General features: G+C 39.0%; 1 protein-coding gene across 1 annotated transcript; it reads left to right on the top strand.

The window, feature by feature from the left end:
- Positions 1 to 358: 358 nt before the first annotated feature.
- LOC140233542 (cleavage and polyadenylation specificity factor subunit 5-like) lies at positions 359 to 16164 on the top strand. Its single transcript, XM_072313663.1, has 7 exons — positions 359 to 479; positions 3110 to 3310; positions 4034 to 4097; positions 6896 to 6985; positions 7915 to 7990; positions 11754 to 11868; positions 12226 to 16164. The coding sequence occupies exons 1-7, from the start codon at positions 361 to 363 to the stop codon at positions 12245 to 12247; spliced, it is 687 nt and encodes a 228-aa protein (XP_072169764.1). The 5' UTR covers positions 359 to 360; the 3' UTR covers positions 12248 to 16164.
- Positions 16165 to 23245: the final 7081 nt, after the last annotated feature.

Here is a 23245-nt window from a genome sequence, read left to right as displayed (position 1 = left end):
CTTTCTTAAAACGGCAAAATCTGAAATTCGAAAAATTTACCAAATTTTGACATATACGACGGTTCGGATGGTCGCCGACGAGATGAATCAGGTTTTATAGATTCAGGATTGTTTGTTTGTTTGTTTATCGGTATGTTTTACTGATGGGAGATGTTTCGTTTAATTAGCATGCATACAACTTAAGATGACGCAATACAAGCATCAAAGCCCTTTTCTCTTATCACATTTTATTCAGTCATTTATTCATCTATTCACCCTATTTTTCGATGTTGTTTTCATTACAGTCGCACCATGATAAAGTGAGCGTTACAACATCTACATCAGCGCCCTCTTTAGTTGTAGCAATATCAACAAAAGAAAATGGCTACCACTCCGCGTGAGCGAAATTCTGCTGGCTGGCCCAGGGGCAGGTCGGTCTCAGATTCCGGCAACCAAAAGCTGAATGCTGGTGCTGTTCCTCGTGATCGTACTGCAATTTTGTAAGTGCCCTAATTATGATTACTGAGAGCAAACTAGATCATCCTTAAAAACCTGTAATATAGTAGCGTTCTTACTTCAAATCTCGGAGCTCGAGCCCGCGATGGGGAGTGCAGTCGTACAGGGAGATTGAGAGCCCGCTCCTTCAGGCTCTGAGCATAGGGATTTCACGTGCGTGCTGCCGTACGCTTCCCGGGAGCGTGTGTGCGTAATGAATGGAACATTTGGCGAAAGGGAAATTCGGTCACGCTTACCATGGTCTCGTAAGAGCCCCATCCGATAACACATAACGCATAACGCTATCCATGTTTATTGTTATTTGGTCTAGCATTACATATGGGCTTTTCAGTGTCAGTGCCGTGATCGTAATAAATGTGCAGAAAATCTATATTAATCATATGATATGTTAGCATGGTTAGGACCAAGTTAGGTCTAACGTTAACGTTAATAGGCTAATGTTTTTCGTTCGATTCTAACGTTCGAATGTTTTGGAATGCGTTCCAAAACATTTTCTTCGTTCATCATATTCATCAGAGCTTTATAGTGACATGAAATGATTAATGCTAACATTAAAAAAAAATCATTTTTGTAACTTTGTGTGCCCATGCCATGGCAATGTCACAATGAACATCCCACTTATATCTGTTGGGCAAGGGCAGGCCAGGGAGAATACGTAGATAACTAAAATACAAGGAATTCAATTATCGTAATCTATGATACCGGTAATCATTCAATAATCGGTATGCGATTTTTTGTTTAATTACGTCAAAAACTCACCGAAATCTGTGGCTGAAATCAGGTCTGTAAACGTCCTTATTGCTTCACTCCTCATCTGCGTGTTATTTGAATGGCATTCACTCTCGTATACTACAACGTAGGTAGTCGGAGGCGTACGTCTCCGACTATCTACGTTGTATAAATGAGACCCAACATTTCTGGTTAAAATAGAGTTTAGTATGTCTTGCAGAACTTTGCATTATGTCTCTGAAAGGGAACTTTTCCATCAATAATGACTCCGAGATCTTTTTCAATCCTGACATCTTCCAAGTTCCAATGGTCTATCTTCCATTTCATAAGTCCAATGGGGATTGTTTTTCCCTGCTGGAGTGTTTTAATACACTTTATGCATATTGATTCAATGGTACATTGTAGTTGCTAAACTCTATGTACGCTGTACATCATTTTGCTATATCTATAACAGGGCTCGACACTAACGGTGGCCCGGTGGCCCGGGGCCACCAAAAATGAAAGTCGGGCCACCAAATTTCAAAAAAACGCAAATTTGGTGGCACGCCTCGGGCCACCAAAATTTTTTGAAAAGTACGTACGTCAATTAATTCGTAACTTTTTGCGCCGGAAATTAGCAGTTATATTGTTTAAAGGATGCATGAAAAGGACTGAATGAGTGCCTGAGAGTGAGTGTTGTGAGTTTGTTGAGGCTTATTTATGAGTAGATATGTCCAACTTCCAATTCTTACTATGACTGGATAAAACTTAGATATCTGACTCATTAAAAAACAGGACTTTCATGTTTTTTTATTGGTTTTTTTTTTTCGGGGCCACCAAAATTTTTCTCTCGGGCCACCAAAAATTTGAAATCTGAGGATTTTGGTGGCCCCATCGGGCCAGCAAACAAAAAAGTTAGTGTCGAGCCCTGTCTATAAGATTGGCAAATTAACTGGGTAAATTATTTGTAAGGGACCTTTGTGTACACGCATGGTGTGGACATGCAGTCTAGCAATAGTATAATAGTAACGCTTTAATATTGAAACTCTTTTGCGAAAGATGTGCAGTCATTGTATGCACTGGTGCAGTGGTAGCAGTGTACAGTAGAGTTGTGTGAAACTGAAGTTGGGCAGTGGGTTACTTACAATCAAGAGCTTTGCAGCTTTGGCTTCTGACAATGAAGTGACAAAGATTTGTTTGTTTGTTTGTTTAACATTGGTTATTTTTCTTGGCATATTTACAGTGCAGTTGCACTTTTGATCATGCAAATGGGTTGGAATTTTGTATTGATGTGCTCTTTGGATCCTTTGTCTGATTGTGTAGCTTCACAGTTCTAATAGGGACTTTATGATTTGCATGTCCACATCCTGGACTGGGACATGTGACATCAGTTTAAACTTTGAGGCAGTGCGTATGCGTAGCAACTGTCCACACATTTTTTCCAAATCCAGAATGTGTTTTCTGTGATTTTCACATCATTCTCAATCTGCGATGGCAGCCTTATACTTTCCTGATTTTTTTTTTTTTCACCATGACATCCGCTTGCACCGACTTAAGAAATCGTTTCAATCACCTTTAATCTGCAAGAGTTCATCGTTCGAAAGGTGAATTTTAAAGAAGTACACTATATCCCAATCTTTAATTTATGTACAATTAAAATTATTTTGTCCTGCAGAATAATACATCAAATCATACATGTAGCACTTACAACTTGTATGTGACACAGGTGATAGATACAAGTTGTTCAAAGGGTAATTCATCTAGCCGATAAAGAGAAGATTTACCATTATTTTATTGTTACCATTGTTACAATTAGTATTGTTATTGTCATTCTGTTCTTAAAAAAAAAAAAAAAATGAGAGAGTTAACTTCTACCTATGCTTGTAATGACTCAACTCTTCTCCAGGTACCCTTTGACCAACTACACATTTGGGACTAAGGAGCCCCTGTATGAAAAGGACTCCAGTGTGCCGGCAAGGTTTCAGCGAATGCGGGATGAATTCCACAAGATTGGCACTCGGCGGTCGGTAGAGGGCGTCCTCATTGTCCATGAGCATGATCTTCCCCATGTACTTCTCCTGCAGCTCGGCACAACATTCTTCAAACTGTGAGTGACTTTCTGGCTCCTCCATATTTTCTGAAGTGCGCATACCCCAGTTCACTTTTTAGCACATATGTGAAAGAAATGTTTCCATCCATGACCATTTGTACTCTACATGACCATTGTACATGTTATTTTTTCTTGCAAAAACTGATGAAGTTTGTTTATATTTTTCTCCTGCCTGCGCTGTTGTACGTAGCCATGAAATTGTCTGTTGAGAATGAGAAGGTCGTTAAGTGGTCTTGAAAACTATGGGTTTAGCGGCAACTTAACGCCCTTATCATTCTCAACCGACGAAATTATGGTTGTCAGTGTCAGAAAGCCATTGTAGATAGTAACTCGCTCTCTTGCATCGGTTGTCCAATGTCTACTAAGTTTGTCTAAAGATGACATTTGGTATTCAGTACATGCTTGTGATGTTAGAGCAAAACCACATGGATTGTGGATTAAATGATGCTCCCAAATTTTATAGTCATCACAAGTTTGAGTCTTTGTTTACTTTTGGGTGTAGATTATGATTATTGTTTTTTATGGTGATGAAGTGGCTTAAATGTGATTAACACTCTGTTTTAAAAAAAAGAAAATGTGAAAGGCACACGAGGGAATTCTACATTGAAAGTGTTCCTTTGAATCAATAACATGTTAGCATGATTTGTTGCAAATATCTTTCCTCCAAGCATTTTACTGACCCACCATTATTGCCTTTTGATTGTATAAATTTCACTGCAGACCTGGGGGAGAGCTAGGAGCTGGTGAAGATGAGATAGAGGGACTGAAAAGGTTGATGACAGAGGTGAGATTTATTGTTGTATTATTGTCGTGAAACAAGTGATTCGTAGCACGCAGATGAGTCGTTAGTTCATGAAAAATTGTTTTCCTTTATAATACTGGCACCTTCTGTACATGTCTCCTGGTCATGCAAAAATCAAATCAGCAATAGCATGGGAACAGAATAATTGATTTGTTCAAAAAGATGATCTCTGTTTGGATAAAATAAAGTATGAAGTTGCATAGACGTATAATAATGATAAAGGAAAAGGAGTAGAACCATGTTTAGTGGGACCTAACATCTTGAGTACAGTGAAACCCCGTTATAACGAGGTCCGTGGGACCGGCGATATTACCTCGTTATAACCGGTTCCTCGTTATAACCGTACGCATCAAAAACAAAGAAAAACATAAGCACGACGTCATAATATACCCAACAATGAAAGTTAAGAACATCCTTTGCGTTGTTATTACACAATTATGGATCATTATTATCGAGAGAATAAAGGGAAATTATTTGTGAATTTGGCGAAAAAGTCGGGGTTGAAATAGGTTAATTCTTTATTTTTCTTCCGAAAATCTCTTCGCATAATAGTGCACGTTATGTTCTTGAGAAGTATAGGCCTATATTATATTAAAATCACATTGTATAAAATGCGTTGTGTACCGTAACTTGCGAGGTATTTTTACGCTGTTGGTGTCAAGCAGGAATGCGATAATTTCATGAATCATTTCGGCTGTATTCTTATACAATGTATGATCGTTGCGCCCGAAAGGATTAAAATGCGTTGTTTATTTTCTTCCGAAAATCTCTTCGCGTTTTGTACATCCGTTCTTGAAAAATAAGCGACATGATTGAATTTAGAATGTTGTGATCCTTTTTACGCAGATCTGTTCCTCATAGACCATTCTGAAAGAAAGAAAATCTTCATTGTGAATGCATTGTTAAAATTGTGATAATGAACAAACACAGATCTATTAAAATTGTTAAATGCGTTTGTTTCTTTTTCTGAACACCGACTAATTAACATGCGTTATTCAACTATTTTTACGCTACTGTCAACCGGCGAGATCGCGATGATTTCAGAGTAACATTCGTGCGTCGTTTAGCGTAACTTGCGGGGTATTTTTACGCTGTTGGTGCCCAGCGGGAATGCGATGATTTCATGAATCATTTCGGCTGTAATCTTATATAATGTATGTTCGTTGCATCCGAAGGGATTAAAGATGCGTTGTTCACTTTCTTCCGAAAATCTCTTCGCGTTTTGTACATCCGTGCTTGAAAAATAAGCGACAGGATTGAATTTAGAAAGTTGTGATCCTTTTTACGCGAATCTGTTACTCGTAGACCATTTTGAAAGAAAGAAAAATCTTCATTGTGAAATGCGTTGTTAAAATTGTGATAATGAACAAACCCAGATCTATTCAAATTGTTAAATACGTTTGTTTCTTCTTCTGAACACCGATTAAGTGGCTAAACATGCGTTATTCAACTATTTCTATGCTCCTGTCATCCGGCGAGATCGCGATGATTTTAGAGTAACATTCGTGCGTCGTTTACCGTAACTTGCGAGGTTATTTTACGCTGTTGGTGCCCAGCGGGAATGCGATTATTTCATGAATCATTTCGGCTGTAATCTCATACAATGTATTATCGTTGCGCCCGAAAGGATTAAAGATGCGTTCTTTATCATCTGCCGAAAATCCCTTCGCATTGTATACATCCGTTCTTTAAAAAAAAAAAAATTGCGACAGGATTGCGTTATTCAACTATTTTTACGCTACTGTCACCTGGCGAGATCGCGATTTCATTAATTATTTCGGCTATAATCATACACTCGTATTTGCTAACCATCAAAAGAACTGGAAGTCGGGACTACAAATGGAAAGGATATAAATGTTGAGTTGCACACGCATTCCAATTTCCATATTTGCCACGAGTGTCGCTACATGAAAAGTTTTTGAGTGCGTTATCTTTTTTCCCTTGTTGCGCTGTGGTCTGACCTATAACATTACGCACGCGTGTGATCTCGCGAAAAAGAAAATGAGTGATTATGTTTAATAATTTAGTAGGAACATCGAATGGTATTAATGTGTTTTTTGCGTGGTTTAGAAGAAAACATGGAAGGAACCGTTCTCTGCAAAACGGGAAAAAGACATGGATAGCGTGAATTCGATTTTCAATGTTTCATTTTGTCTCGTGTTTGAAAAGCGGCAAGTCAAGAAATGGTACCTCGTTATATCCGATTAAATTTCTTATGTTTTTCTTTATCATGATGCGCCGAAAATGTCCTCGTTATAACCGGAATCTCGTTATAACCGAACTCGTTATAACCGATTCGTTCTGTCATAGGTTTACACGCAAAGGAAAACGGGACCGACGCGATCACCTCATTATAAGCGGTTCCTCATTATAACCGAACTCGTTATAACGGGGTTTCACTGTACCAACTCAGATACAAAGTAGGAGTATGTGGAACAGTACTTGTACAGCAGGTGCAAGTGCATTTTCAAGTTGTCAATTTTCTTGCCAAGTTTTGGCAACAGGCGTATATTTGTGTTAAAACTGGGTGTGGATGTTTTGTGGTACCTTCATGTTGATGTGATAATGGAAGAAATTGGAAAGGTTTTAAATAGTTTTTTTTTTTTTTTTTTTTTTTTTTCCCCAACTGGTTCCCCAAACCAAAATCAAATGGACTGTTTTCAAGACAAAGTTATCTCCCTTATTTCAACTGAATTTTCACGAAGTTATCAATATTGATATTGCCAATCCCAAAGAACTCTTTCTTGACTAGTTATCCTCCTTGTGGAATGTCCCGACAGATCCTCGGCAGACAGGATGGGGTCCAGCAGGACTGGATGGTGGAAGATGTGATCGCCAACTGGTACAGGCCAAACTTTGAGCCCCCTCAGGTGAGATGGCAGTGACAGTGATGGAGACGTGGGGACCATCTACCCCCCCCCCCCCCCTCCCAAGAAAAGGTCACACATGCCCAGGCTGAAATGGTTTTGTCAGCTTACCTGGGCTACCAAAGGCCCAGTTGAATTATTATGATAACTCTCTGTCCGGCATCTGTTGTGCCTTGTCTGTCTTTTCGAGTCATTTTCATATTAGTGTAACACCATGTGTATTTGATGTTGATGTTCGATGGCGTATGTTGTTGGTGTTATGTGGATAATATATATTCTCGACAGCTCATTAGAAGAGACAGAGATTCAGATTGATATATCCGGTTTACTTTATTGCAATGGAATATTTGCTCCAAAGCCATATAGGAATATAATTATGATAAAGATTGTATGATGAATGTTCGATATAATAGATATTGGATATAACAGGTACTCTCCGTCTAATGGCCATTATCATTGTAGCATTTCTCACTTGGATAAACCCAACCAGGTAGAATCATCCCCTTTTTTTATTGGGGGAGGGGGGGGGGGGGGGGACTCCAGTTTGAGATTTTGACTGTACAATGTACCTAGAGTGTTGCTATTTTACTACGCTACTGACTTTTTCAGGAATGGACCAGTAAAACATGGAAAAACTGGGTACCTACTGGTCTGACAGACAGGTCGGACTAGTGTCCCTGTATTGAAAAAATGGGTTAGTGTGCATCCCTGCTTTTAGCACTGTAATTTTCACAGACATACATTGACAGGCGTGTAGTTACCAAATTTAAGAGACAAGAGTGTACAACTGTCCCATTTTATCACTAGAAGAGAAAGTAATGGCTTGTAAAATTTTAATGTGACTTTCCTGTGTAAATAGAATTACCATTGTAAATCTGGCTTAACCTTTTTTCCCCTCTCTTTTTCTCTTGTTTGGGAATGTTCAATGACAGTATCCATACATTCCAGCTCACATAACAAAACCCAAGGAACATAAACGACTGTATTTCGTGCAGCTAGCAGAAAAAGGTGAGAATGAAGACAAAGTATATCTATTTTCTTAAATTTCTTTCATTATTATGATAGTATATCTTTTTGCTTTGTCTCTTCAAATTTCAGAATAGACCAAGCCAGTGAAATACTGTATATGACATGTTTAATGGATGTGTGTTGACCAAGTGAATTTCATGCAAATAAATAAACGTAGTGACCATATGAGTGAATGAATGAATGACAAAGGTTAAGTGGGGATGAAATCAACCAAATATGGAAGCATTGACTAAATTCAGAAGATGAATAGTGGGGTCAAAATGGAGATGAAAAAAAAAAAAAAAAAATATATATATATATACAAGGCATATATACTTGCTATGGAAACATGCTAAAATAAAAGACAATAAGGAGAAAAATGTTACTGCTGTACAGCAGTGTGTGAAGCAGAATGATTGAAGTAGAGCCAAAGCAAAGATTTACATTTTGTTTTTGTGCATATGTATATGTTTAGATTTTAAAACTTGGCAATTGATAATATCCTGTATTATACAAGCTGGTATCGGGATCTGTTATATCTGCAAAGTGGGCTGCCTCTTATGATAAATTGCATATGGTTCAAAGAACAATACTTAGTAGAGGAAGTAAAAAAAGTCAAAATGAAGAAAATCATCAGAGATTAAGTGTTCTTTTGCCTCCCTTTTTACTGTGGATACATTTTAATCAATTATACTTCGCAATATCAATGTTATGTCATGTGTACCACTGGCGTAGCCAGGGGGGGGGGGGGCGATGGGGGCGGTCGCCCCCCCTAAGATTTGGACCGGGGATTTGGGAGGCGGAAAAAAAAATGCGTGTATACTGTATGCATGCACATGAAGCGGGTCTCCTTTGCAACCTTTCATCAAATAAGATATTTTTTTGAATATTTCACTCAAAGTGTGCACCAGATCGTTGAATTTCAATTCAAAATATGCAAAATCTCTCGTGCTTGGGAGGGGGTATCCCCCTCCCAAACCCTCCCCCTCTGTGCCTCTTTCCCTAGCTTAGTACACTTTTTAGATTTACAAAAAAAAAAAATGAATAATTCTGAGTGCACAAGACTTATCACTATATTCCGAAAACTCAAGGTTCCCTCATGTATAAGGGGAATTTCCCCTTTTAATCGACCCTTTCCTCCCTCAGCCCCCCCCCCCCCCCCATCAGTTTTTTTTTTTTTTTTTTTTTTTTTGTGATTTCCCAAATGTTGATTCCATCAAATATGCGTATACGAGATATCTCAATTTCAACCTTAAAAAGGCAAAAGCTCCATCGGAAGGGAAGGGTGGACCCACGCCTTCTCCCTGCTCGCCCACCCCTCCCCCCCCCCCCTTCCGCCATGCATAGAAGTAGACTGTGGCTATACCCAGATCGCTTTATTTCAATTCTAAAAACGCAAAAGCTCCGCGAGCGGGAGGGGGAATCCCCCTTCCCCTAGGCTCTACCTCACTAGACTTTATACATACACACAGATGGTGCACATTCGGAATAAGAGCTAAATTCCGTGATTTTAACACTTGATGAAAAAGTATTGCACCAAAAATTTGCACCAGATCGCTGAATTTCAGGTCTGAAAACGCAAAATCACCTTCGTGTGGGAGGGGATATGTCCCTATCTACACCCTCGTGTGCATGCTTTTTCTGTTTCATTGCTGAACTGCAGACAGCGTTCATGATATTCACTGTAAGAATTAATACACGAAGATTATTTAAATGATATACCATTTTATAGGCAAATTGTTCAATAATAATCTACACTAAAATATACTGCAACCTTAAACAAGTGGGACTGTTTCAACTCGTTAAAACACGCAAAAACATGCATTTATTGCACCATTTGCAACATCAAAATGCAAAAAGTTCTCACCGTGGGAGGGGGGACACCCCCCTCCCACACCCTCCCCTTCCCGCTCGCTCGCTCCGCTCGCTCGGGTTCAGTCGCGTTCATGATAATCAGTGAAAAGAATTAACACAAGAAGAGTATTTAAAATTGTACCATTTTATAGGCAAATTGTTCAATAGTAATCTACATCAAAATATACTGCTACCTTAAACAAGTGGGACTGTTTCTCGTCGATAAAACGCGCAAAAACATGCATCAAATTGCACCATTTACAACATCAAAATGCAAAAAGTTCTTACCGTGGGAGGGGGGACACCCCCCTCCCACACCCTCCCCTCCCCCCTCGCTCGCTCCGCTCGCTCGGGTTCAATCGCGTTCATGATATTCAGTGAAAAGAATTAACACAAGAAGTGTATTTAAATTGTACCATTTTAGTAGGCAAATTGTTCAATAATAATCTACATCAAAATATACTCCTACCTTAAACAATTTGGACTGTTTCTCGTCGATAAAACGCGCAAAAACATGCATCAAATTGCACCATTTACAACATCAAAATGCAAAAAGTTCTTACCGTGGGAGGGGGGACACCCCCCTCCCACACCTTCCCCTCCCACCTCGCTCGCTCCGCTCGCTCGGGTTCAGTCGCGTTCATGATATTCAGTGAAAAGAATTAATATAAGAAGTGTATCTGAATTATACCATTTTAAGGCAAATTGTTCAATAATAATCTACATCAAAATATACTCCTACCTTAAACAATTGGGACTGTTTCTCGTCGATAAAACGCGCAAAATCATGCATCAAATTGCACCACTTACAACATCAAAATGCAAAAAGTTCTTACCGTGGGAGGGGGGACACCCCCCTCCCACACCCTCCCCTCCCCCTCGCTCGCTCCGCTCGCTCGGGTTCAGTCGCGTTCATGATATTCAGTGAAAAGAATTAACACAAGAAGTGTATTTAAATTGTACCATTTTATAGGCATATTGTTCAATAATAATCTACATCAAAATATACTCCTACCTTAAACAAGTGGGACTGTTTCTCGTCGATAAAACGCGCAAAAACATGCATCAAATTGCACCATTTACAACATCAAAATGCAAAAAGTTCTTACCGTGGGAGGGGGGACATCCCCCTCCCACACCCTCCCCTCCCCCCTCGCTCGCTCCGCTCGCTCGGGTTCAGTCGCGTTCATGATATTCAGTGAAAAGAATTAATATAAGAAGTGTATTTAAATTATACCATTTTATAGGCAAATTGTTCAATAGTAATCTACATCAAAATATACTCCTACCTTAAACAAGTGGGACTGTTTCTCGTCGATAAAACGCGCAAAAACATGCCTCAAATTGCACCATTTACAACATCAAAATGCGAAAAGTTCTTACCGTGGGAGGGGGGACACCCCCCTCTCACACCCTCCCCTCCCCCCTCGCTCGCTCCGCTCGCGCTCGGGTTCAGTCGCGTTCATGATATTCAGTGAAAAAAATTAACACAAGAAGTGTATTTAAATTGTACCATTTTATAAGCAAATTGTTCAATAATAATCTACATCAAAACATACTCCTACCTTAAACAAGTGGGACTGTTTCTCGTCGATAAAACGCGCAAAAACATGCATCAAATTGCACCATTTACAATATCAAAATGCAATAAGTTCTTACCGTGGGAGGGGGGACACCCCCCTTCCACACCCTCCCCCCCTCGCTCGCTCCGCTCGCTCGGGCTCGGTCGCTTCGCTCCCTCGCAGACTAACCGCCCCCCCTAAGATCAAATCCTGGCTACGCCGTTGATGTGTACACTTGCTCTTTTGTAAATGATGTTATACAACAAAGGTTTGGGTAACAACAAACATTTTCGAAAGACTTGTAATGCTGGAAACAATTTGTGTTCCTCTGTCTTCTTGCACATCAGCCTTGTTTGCAGTACCAAGGAATTACAAGCTGGTTGCTGCACCTCTCTTTGAGCTGTACGACAATGCACCAGGCTACGGTCCAGTAATATCCAGTTTGCCACAACTTCTCAGCAGGTACAGTTAAAAAAAGGACAGTTGTATGCCTTGATTGCCTTTTTTATAATTTCCTTTTAGTCATTCAACATATAAGAAATATGGTACTTACTGAACCTATTGATTACTGTGCAGGCTAGTGGAATCAACACATTTACACAATTCAAAAACTTTAGACAAAGTCTTTTTCTCTATGAAATTCCTGTTTTGTAGGCAGTGCTACTATGCTGTTGATGTGTTAATATAGAACACCTTTTTTAAATAACTTTACTGAACCGTTGTAGTTGTTGTTTGTTTCTTTTACCAACTCATGTAAATACAGTCACGTATATGCACAACACTAACTACGAGCGAATGTTTGCTTGCTTCCTATTGCAGGTTCAACTTCATCTATCAATAGCAGGATGTGTATTCGAGTCCTGGGAGAATGTGAGCAAGGCAAATGCCTGGACTGCTAGAACATTGCCCAGCATGCTTTGCTGCTCTTGTGTCATTTTGTATGTAATGTTGACCCGTAGCCAGTGGAGGAACGGATGTCGATGTGGTGAGAGTTTTGCTGGAAATGTGAAGTTGTCTGCCAGGTGACCAGGGCGGGGGATCGTCGTTACTCGAAGGCAGCGACATGAGTGACCCCTGCAGATCGATGACATCACTTCCTGTGGGTACTGACACTCGTCTACCCACAAGAGTCATCAGCTGGTCATGCATAGCAACCATTTTTGTGCGTATGAGGTGGATCCCAATTCATTATCATGTGTGGCATCTCTGCTTCACCTAATTGTGATGGTGCACTTTCTTGCGCTTAAAAAAAGGGGGAAATTTGTGTGATGGGTAGCATCTTTTTTTTTTCCACTTGTAAATACACTCTGTAGTTAATATTTTGATGATTAGTTTCTTGTAAATATTGTACATAATTTGTAGATTCCTGAATAGCCAGCAGGCTTTTCACAAGTCATTGCACACCCCAAGTCACTATTAATGTTATTCACATTGAAGCTGAGATTAGTTATATTATGTTACTCTCTGTCATTGACAGCTGTGTTACAACTGAGTGGATATGAATTTCAAATGTGATGTCAGGGTTGGGATGATGAAAAGGAAGAACAATTTTTTATCTACACAGCAGTGAAGGAAGCAATATTAGGCACTATGATAGCGACAATTCTCTGATTTGATTGTAACAGATATTTTGCCATTAAAGCTATTTGAATGTTGGAAGGCTTTCCCTATTTGAAGAGTAAAAGAAGAACTTTAGCTGAAATGTCACACACAAAAGATCCCCCTGGAATTATTTTCCATGAGTTCGATACATTGCAAAAGAAATCACAAATCATCACTCATGTGCATACTTTTGACAAATGTATACAACTGTACAGGAGACTCCTGTTATAATGAAGTCCTCGGGACCGGCAGTTTTCTTTTGTTATATCGAAATTTTGTTATAACCGAACAAATTAACAATAAAAGTGCATAAAGTAGATAATGTGGAGGCCTGAATTTTTCTTCTTCGTAACCAGAATTTCGTTATAACCGTGTTATTTATAACGGGAGTACACTGTACTTGCATTGAGGGTGTGATATTCATTTTCTCTGTGCATTTTACTATCACCAATACAGACGTCAATATAAAATTTTGTCTGCATCCAATAACTATATGTTGTCTGGTGGTTATGACACGCCACCTTTTTCATTAGATTTAACAAAGCAGTTCTGTTAAAAGGGAATGTCCTTCTGGTAGAAAGTTGTTCAGCTGTAAGGTGGTGAAGTCAATTCAGGAGGTTGGTACAAGCCTATCTGACAAGTTTAAGATACAGTTTGTAGTGTTCTGGTGGATAATTCATCATGTGCATTGTCATATGGGAACTGCCATGTAGCCATCTCAATCACATTGCCATTAAAAGTGTATCTTGCTTTGTGTACATGTTCATTGTTTGTGGAAGCAAAAAGTCCTAAATATGAGTTTTTGTCATGTAGTTTTGGAAGTGATCACCTTTCTCTGGTTTAGTAGACAGAGCTATGTCATGGCGAAACATCCCTGTATACTGTACTAGTATTCGTTTTCTTGGATATAATGTGTTTTTCCAAGGCTCTGTGCAGTAGTTACTACTGAGCAGAGTCTTGGAAAAACACATTTTAATTCATGAAAACAAAAATGAGTGATATGTCATGCACGAAGAAACATTATATATGATATCTTTGTATTTGCATTCATGTGACCAAGTTAACAAGGGCAAGGGGCTCTCATCTTCTATGATGTCTTATCAATATATTCTAAATGGTAATCATCATCATATCGCTCATTATAGCTTACCGTAAAACCAGAAGATTTTGCATGCATGAAACTTTCACGAATTTTGCAAGGAGCCGGGATTTGTGGAAGAGTTAGTCTGCTCAAGGCACTGAATGCCAGTGACAATTTATAAAAGCTTCACGTTGCGAAAATGGCCGTCGACTCCAGTTTGCGGAAGTTTCATGCTGCGGATATTTCTGGATTTACAGTGTCCCCTATTTTCAGGCTTGTCTGCAAATTCAGACTTGTCCTGGAGGAAACATTCTCTATTAAAGACAGTGGAGACAGCACTAGTTATCCTCACCATGCATGTGTGCTCCTGTATTTCATGAAGTTCCCACAGACTTTGCTATCCTCGTCTCAGCCAGTACTGCGATATTACTATCTTGTTCACAACTCTCGTATGGATACATTTGTAAGAAGTTTTGGCATGGTACCCAATCGGTAAAGACAGAGTAAACAGTTTTGCATACTTACGTTCAGTGCCCTTTGCATAGCTGCCAAGTCTCACTGATTCTCCCCTGTGGGGGCGCTGTGGCATAGTGGATAAGACTCCAGACTCCCAATTGGAGGACGTGAGTTCAATTCTCACTGAGTGTTTACTTCCTTGGACAAGACATTTTTACCCACCATGTCCCTCTCGATCCAGGTTTATAAATGGGTACCTGGCAACGCTAGGGTAATAATAATGACAGAGCCCTCTGGTAGAGCAGTGGCAACACTGAAGAAACTACCCTCGATAAGTAAGACATTATTGTATTAATATCATTCTCCAGGAAGTTCCCTGAAAACTTGAGGAATCTCTTCATGTTGGGAGTTCTTTTTACCAATTGAGTTGCTGGTAAAGAAAGAGCATCTCCCCGTTCACTCCCTGGGACCTTCCTGATCGATTTTGATGTTGGTAGCCCTGTTTATTAAGTCATTCATTTTAGGATTTTGAAATCTGGAGAATAGATGTATGAGTATTAATTTGCTGAATTTGTTTACCTCTAGCTGTCTGAATGTTATTGATGTGATATACACAATGCATAAGAGTACCAAGTAGAGTAGATAGAAATGATTGATGTAAAGGACAGACCGCATGTAGAATAGGCTGCTTAGACCACATACAAAACAAAAGAATGAACAATGAATTTTCACCTTTAAAAGAGGTTTGCATGTTTGTGAATGTTTAATTCCAGCTCATACTCGGTTACACTAGAAGCTGTGTCTTGCTTTGTATGAAGGCATGAGACTTCCAGAAAGAATTAGTTTAGATTAAATGACAGAACTGAGGATACTGTCAAGTGAATTGAGTCAGTGACAGCTGCATGACCTGAATTGTAATGCCCTTATAGATAAGCCAGCAGTGTGTACTGCAAGAATGTATTACATTACACCTCATTCTTTGTGCTTTTTGTTCCAGATTGGAAGTTGATATTTTACAAGCTGATAAGTGTGAGTAAAGACATTTTTTTTTTTTCAACTTCCAATCCCGAAATATGCAGCAAATCGCTGTGATCCATAAGTTTGTGTCTCTTTTAGCATTGTAACACAGTGGTACTCTGAATTGCCAAGTTATCAATACAGTGTATAAACCAAGAACTTTCAGTGATGCAAAGATGCTTATTCTTAAAAAAAAAAACACCCTCTCACACATTGTATACTGCTGCATTCAGTGTACATGTCCTGTTACGTGGTGTACATGAATTGTTGAGATACATACCGGGGCAAATGCTTTCTATTGGCTGTCCTTATTTTTGAAAAGGATCAATCTTCCATCAGTCTATATTTTCTGATAATGGCTCTTACTTTCTTCTGATTCTAAATGTGTTGGCATGTGTTTAAGATTGAATACATATGCAAGCCACTTTTCAAATTTCTTTAATAGATATTTCCTTCTGGTCATTGATTTGTAACCATGGCTTATCATGCAATTAAATAATTGTTAATCATGATGCGACGTATGTTCTGCTTGACCCTTACGTTCTTTGTGTTTTTACCGCCCATCATTTCCAGAAATACAGTGATGTCAAATTATATAATGACTTTTAAGACTATTTGTGTCTTTATTGCTGAATTGTAGAATGTATACAATTATCCTCAGATATAGATACAATTGCAAAAAAAAAAAAAAAAAAATGGAAGAAGAAGAAGTGATTGCATTATTGAAACTGACACGGACCAAATTGCCATTTTGAAAATGAAACAGACAAAATTGTATCCATGTTACTCAATTATATGTACACATACATGTACTACAATACCATGGATGCTTCACATCCTGCACCCTATTAATTAAAGGTACTGTTTTCCATTGGGAGGAGTGATTTAAAAAATGTTTGAGATATCACATTTGATGCATATGTGTAAGTCGGTTTATCACAAAACATCCTACCATGTACAAGAATTGCAATTGTAAGCCTTAAATACATTGTATATGGAGATATCGCTATTTTTCTCAGTAAACCTTAACTGTAGACGGTTTAGTCTAGAAACATATCTATTATAACTATTGTTCACATTTTGTATATTTAACAATACTTAACATTAATTATACTGATTCAAACTTTTACATTAATTGTTTCTATCCCTCACTCACATGGATTTTTATATATCTGCAAATTTTAAATTATGCCTTTAAGGAGCACAGTATGCCATTGATTGCCTTTGAAATCTGAACATAATACATGTATTATGCTTGCCATTTTCTTCTGCATTTTAGTGGTGAAATACTTGTATGCTTTTTGCTCTAACCAGCCACATAATCATTGTTTGTATTTTTTTTTTTTTTTGCAAATTAGAAGCTTTCTTCAATTTGTTGTTTTGTAAACACACACAAACACATACATATATACTCACATATTTGAAGAATTTGATTGCAAAATTGGCTAAGTGCCATTTTTAAACATATCAAAGCAAGTCCATCATCAGATAGAACAAAATAAAACCTTTCCCCGGATACAACATGTACCTCACTAGTAACATTATAGTAGATACATGTATTCTTGAAGTTATGATTAAGAATATCCCATATTTTCTTATTATTTTTTAAGCAGGCTTAATTGCACGTATTATCTCAACTTGACAAGAATGGTGTTAACTTTTCTTGCGATCAAACTGTTGTACATGCATATATACAGAACTACAGAACAAAAATCAAGGGGGGGGGATGTTACATACTGTTGTTGCAATGTTTCGATGGAATAAACCAGTTCATAGTTCCAATTTGCTATGAGCAGAAAGAGGTCCTTCGTACCACAGGCGTGTTGGTTTTAAAATTCACCGGGATAAGCATCTGTGATGTAATGATTATTCATGTAATCCTTGTAAATGCTGCTTGACAGCACATCCACCTGACGGCAAGTGATATTTGGCAATATCAATAGAAAGAGATTCAATGCAAAAATAATAATGAAATGGATGCTTTCCTTACTGTTAATTGACGGATCATTCTAGTCATCTGGTCTACGCAAGTTCATTCTTTGTTAGAACAGGATTTATGAATCCATAAATCTTATTGTTACATAAAGCTTATGCATTATGTCGCTCTGAAATCGAGTCAAGTCCCCCTAACCGACAGAGAAAAAAAGGTCATTCGTACCAATGTGCCCATGAGCTAACTCCAAATTGGCTTATTACACCACCATTCTCTTTTACATCCATGCATTCATTGTCTGCGTCGAGTTACGTGCTGCCGTCGTGTGTCTCACGCGCGGCGTGCGTCGAAAAACTGTCCTGATCGGTGCAGCTGTCTCTCTCGTGTTGCCATGGTGATCTTGGTGCTTGTTTTGGCAGAACTTTAGATAGACAAAGCACGCCGTACTTGCGAGTATCAGGAGCACGCAGACGCCTGCACACACGCCTAGAGCGATTATCAGTCCGTCGCTAAATTGTGAAGCTTTCCCCGTATCCCCATTAGTGAAAGTGTCAGCTAGGATGGAACAAAAAGAAAGAAGAAAAGAAAATTATAGCAATGCGGTCGTAGGTCGACAATCGTCTAACCATAATTGTGCGGGTCTTCCTATTTTTCTCATGCATTACCTTTACGACAGTGCCCTATCTGATGTGCGTCCTGCATTTAATACATTGTACACGTATAACAACAAATGGTATATTGCGATTATAAATGGAGGAATATGAAGTACCCATCCAAATGCGTTATTGTAAACGAAATCAACAAGCAACACAAAACCAACAACGACAACAATGACCCGAAAAATTTAATTTTTCACGCAAGCAAGTGTCAACGAAAGGGGAGAACAATTCTTTTTCTCTGTAGATTGTAAACACTTTTCTTTCAAATAAACCAAACAGGGTATGTGCGGGTGCGTTTTTATTAACAGTTACCTCCGTTTGATTTGAAAGCACTCTAGAATGCGATGTAATTTTATCAATACCCGTGGAATAACTACGACCGGACGTGCGTTGCATTGCTCTACAGTGCGTATCAAAAAAGAAGAAGAAGAAGAAGAAAAAAAAAAATAAACCGCAACAAGATTTGATTTCAAATTTTTAAAGATTGTGTTAACTTAACACCAGCACAAGTCGAAACACTGGCCAAGTCGAAGAAAATTCTATCCCAGATGGATCTAAACATCTATGAATAAGTAGAAGTCGAAATTTACGTACGTCGAAGGATCTTTTCCCGTCATTTTGCATTAGCCTTAGGCGACATTGACTGCACATTACAGAAAGTGTCTGTTATGTTTGGGCGAACTTCACCTCAACAGGGGCGGATCCAGGAATTCCGTAAAGGGATGGAGCCCCCCCCCCCCCCCCCCCCCATTTTCATACCCCCGCCAAACGAAGTTTGAAGGGGGTATATAGGAATCAGCGGACGGTCGGGCGGTCGGGCGGTCGGTCGGGCGGTCGGTCGGGCGGTCGGTCGGGCGGTCGGTCCGTTGCAAATCTTGCGTCGCGAACTACTTCCTCAGTTTTCAACCGATTCTCATAAAACTTGGCACAGATGTGTGCCTTGGGTTGTAGATGTGCAAGACGTATTTTTTGACAGTACCCAAAAGTACGTTGCGATGGTAACGGCATATTATGGGCAAAAATGGGTACAAATCTTGCGTCGCGAACTCCTCCCACAGTTTTTGATCAATTTTTATGAAATTAGGTACAGATGTTCATCTGAATATGTTAATGTGCAAGACACATATTTCCGCAGTGGCAAAAAGTGCGTTGCCATGGTAACGGCATGTTATTGGTAAAATAGGGCAAAATGCTTCATGGCAAAACTGCTTCATCAGTGTTCTTCCAATTCTCATGGAATTCATATTGAATGTTTGTCTTAGGATATAGGTCAGCATGACACATTTCTTGACAGTGACAAAAAGTATGTTGCCATGGTAACAGCTCACATATTATGAGCCAAAATGATGGAAAATTTTGTGTTGCAAACTACTTCGTCAGTTTTTGCCCAATTTCCATGAAACTTGGTACAGATGTGTGCCTTTGGTTGTAGATGTGCAAGACGCATTTTTCGACAGTACCCGAAAGTACGTTGCCATGGTAACGGCATATTAATGGCAGAAGATCAAGGAAAGATCTTGCGGATTTAACTACTTCCTCAGTTTTTTTACCAAAGCTTATGAAATGTCGTTTGGCGGGGATATAACCAGTCGCTGTAGCGACATTTCTAGTTATGCCTCCGCCACGTAGTGGTGGCGGAGGCATTATGTTTTCGGGTTGTCCGTCCGTCCGTCCGTACGTCCGTCCGCTTTCGTTTACGCGATAACTTGAGTAATATTTACTGGAATTTTACCAAACTTGGTCCAAGTATGAAGTATGATGGGGCAATGATTTGATTAGATTTTAGGTGAAATCGGCTAAAGGTCAAAGGTCAAGGTCAAATCATGAAATTTATCCGTTTACGCGATAACTCAAGACTGTATGGAGCAAATTTCACCAAACTTTGTTGGAGGATGATGTATGATGGGACAATTACTTGATTAGTTTTTCAGTGAAACCGGACCGAGGTCAAAGGTCAAAGATCAAGGTCAAATCCTAAAATGTATCTGTTTACGTGATAACTCAAAACTGGATGAAGCAGCTTTCACCAAACTTGGTCCAAGGATGATGTATGATGGGACAATTAGTTGAGTAGATTTTAGCGACATTGACAAGAGGTCAAAGGTCAAAAGGTCAAGGTCAAATGCTAAAAATTTTGCTATTTCCCCATATCTATGCAATGCCCGCAGTTATTTTCTTGAAACTTAGTGTAGACATGTACTACTGCATAAAGATTCTCCAGAGAGAGTTTCATGTCATAAGGTCAAAGGTCAAAAGGTCAAAGGTTAGGTGAAAATGTTGCAATATCACTTTTCTCACAAATGGTTCAATGTATCTTCATGGAACTTGGTACATATGCATGTACTGACTGGCAGGGATTATCTAGGGAATTTAGGGGTCATGGGTCAATAGTCAGGGGTCAAAGGTCAAGATCAACTCCTCAAAATGTTACTATTTCCCTCATATACTAGTATATGCAATGATTGCATTATTAGTTTTAAAATTTAATATATGTACATGTATTACTTAATGGAGATTCTCTTGGAAATTTCCAGCCAGAAGGTCAAAGGTTAAGGGTCAAAGGTTAGGTTTAAATGAAAAAAAAAAAGATATATTTTGTACTGTAATTGCACTCTTTCTTCATACCTTGAAAATTATACTCAATGCATAAACTTATAATAAGGTCGGTCAGAAGTCAAGTAAAAATTTTCAATTCCCCAAATATGTGTACCTGCACTCTTTAATAGACAATTATAGCAAACCCAGTTCGTGGAAAGTGAACATTCAAGATATTTCCGATAAACCTGTTATTTCGATATTTTGCCAGTTATGTGAAACTGTCATCACACATTGTGAAGACATTGTACTATACACCTATTATGGGAGAATCATGCATTATGGCGGAGGCATCAGTCGCCGTAGCGACATTTCTAGTTTCTTTCTACTTCTTTTGTTTTTTTAACAAAAAATAACGAGGGGGCGCGCGCCCAGTGCGCCCCCCTCTGGATCCGCCACTGCCTATTATGATCCAGATTATTTCGGTACAGATGATGGTTAAAGGGACTGTACAGTACTGGTTGAGGTGGGGATTCATGTTTTGAACATTCCTAAGTGAGATAATGAGAAACCTGTTATGAAAGAGTATGTGATTTTAAGAAGGATTCAACGTATGTTTGATGAAAATCGGTTTTCAAATGGCCGAGATATCCCCCCCCCCAAAAAAAGTGATAATAATAAAAGGCGACAGGCCGCGCCTTTTATTAGGATCTCTTTGTTTCACCCTGTTTTTGGATATCTCAGCCATTTCAAAACCGATTTTCATCAAATAAACTTTTGATACCCCTTAGAATTGCATGCTCTTTGACATCTCATAGAGTGGTTTCTGAATATCTCGCAAAACGTTAAAAGCTAAATCCTCACCTCAACCAGAACTGTACACACCCTTTAAAGAACCTACGAGACCTCACCTAGCATTGTTTCGTCACTGCCATCATCACAGTTCTCCCATGTGTCATTAACAAGTTGTCTGTTGATACAGCGATCGTTGGAACACGAGAATTCATTCTCGGCACAGACTCCTTCGGTTGGAATTGAGAAACAAAATACAGAAATCTTTCCCCTGTAGAATCCACGTATGATATTCCATACATAAAGAACTTTTTCACTTTTTTCCCATACTCAATGCCAGGATCGTTTGTATTTTGTTTGTTTTACTGTTCAAGGAAGTTATGATTTTGTTGATGCTCCTTAACTCCATAGAAAGAACCCGCAACTCAAGTTTTGCCTTTTTTCTGTTCTTGCTGAGAGTTCTATAGCCATGTTGTTGCTATTATCTATCAATTTCTTTGTAAAAGAAGACACCCAACTTCTGTGGGGGTTTTTTCTCGCATATTTACGAATAACAATGATTTTGTGATCACTATAGCTTTCTCGGTTTCATAGGCAAAAACATAATGAAAAAGTATGCAGTGAAGCAGTGAAGTCATGGGTGAGTACGCAGTAGATTTGTACTTTAAAGAAGTTTTCTTGTAGGAGATGGGGCAGTCACATGGAGGTTTCAGCAATTACTGTTGGACTATGCAGATGAGTAATTAATTCCACATAATATACTCATAACCTTGACTCTCAGAAACTCTGTAGCCTCACTCTGCATTATCATCCTCAAGATAGAGTACTGAAGAGTTTGAAACAAAACTAGGATGCCTCACCCACATGGAAAGATGTAATCACCAGTGTGAATCCACGTGCGGTGTGATATTGATCTGTTGTGAGCATAAGAGTGACGGTAGATCCGCTGGAAGCGAGGTTGTCGATATTTTCCCCAGGGCCACAGTATTGAGTACCTGAAATTCAAAAACGTCACGCTCGCGATCGTTATGCATACAACATCCCAAGATAATGTGATGTTATTGTTTTGTATACTTCAAATAACAACTGTTAACATTATAACAGTTACTATAAAAAACGAATATTCCCAACACTCATTGTTACATTTTTTTTTTCCAAATCAAAGAGAAAACAGCTTATGATATATAGTTGCCAGTGGTCGCTATAATCAACGTGTTATCGCCGCCAGATGATTAGAAATGATATATTATGGGGGGGGGGGGTTTCATGTTACATAATATCCTTCCAAAATGTCATACCATTTTGAGCCATGTTGAAGGAAGAGTCGGCAACTCCGTCTAAAAACCAGAGAGCATCAAAGCAGATGCGGTCAAGGTCGCCCTCAACGTCAAAATCTGCAAATGTCAGAGCGAGTAACCGTGACTTGTTCGTCTGAATGGTGATTGAACACGCGACATCGTTCGGATAGCTGTCCGTCCTCTGCGATATTACGAGACTGGCGAAACCTGTCGAAGGTCCCACGAATATCACCCCGTTGCACTCTTCGAGCATATAAACTGGTGAGATGTAAAAGGCAACTTCGTCACTAATTCAACTTTATGTATGTAGCAGAGTTTTCTCTGTTCATTTTTGTTGCAAAAGTTTGATGCATTTTATTTTGTTACTCGTTCGAATACAACTTACTTGGAGTGATTTTTTGTCATTTAAAGATAAAAGTTTAAATCATCAAGTACAAATAGGCCTCCCCTTTATGGGATGATTTGA

This window comes from Diadema setosum, chromosome 9 (genome assembly GCF_964275005.1).
Source record: "Diadema setosum chromosome 9, eeDiaSeto1, whole genome shotgun sequence".
NCBI classification, from domain to species: domain Eukaryota; kingdom Metazoa; phylum Echinodermata; class Echinoidea; order Diadematoida; family Diadematidae; genus Diadema; species Diadema setosum.
Note: the sequence above shows the minus strand (reverse complement) of the source record. Positions and strands in the feature narration are given on the sequence as shown.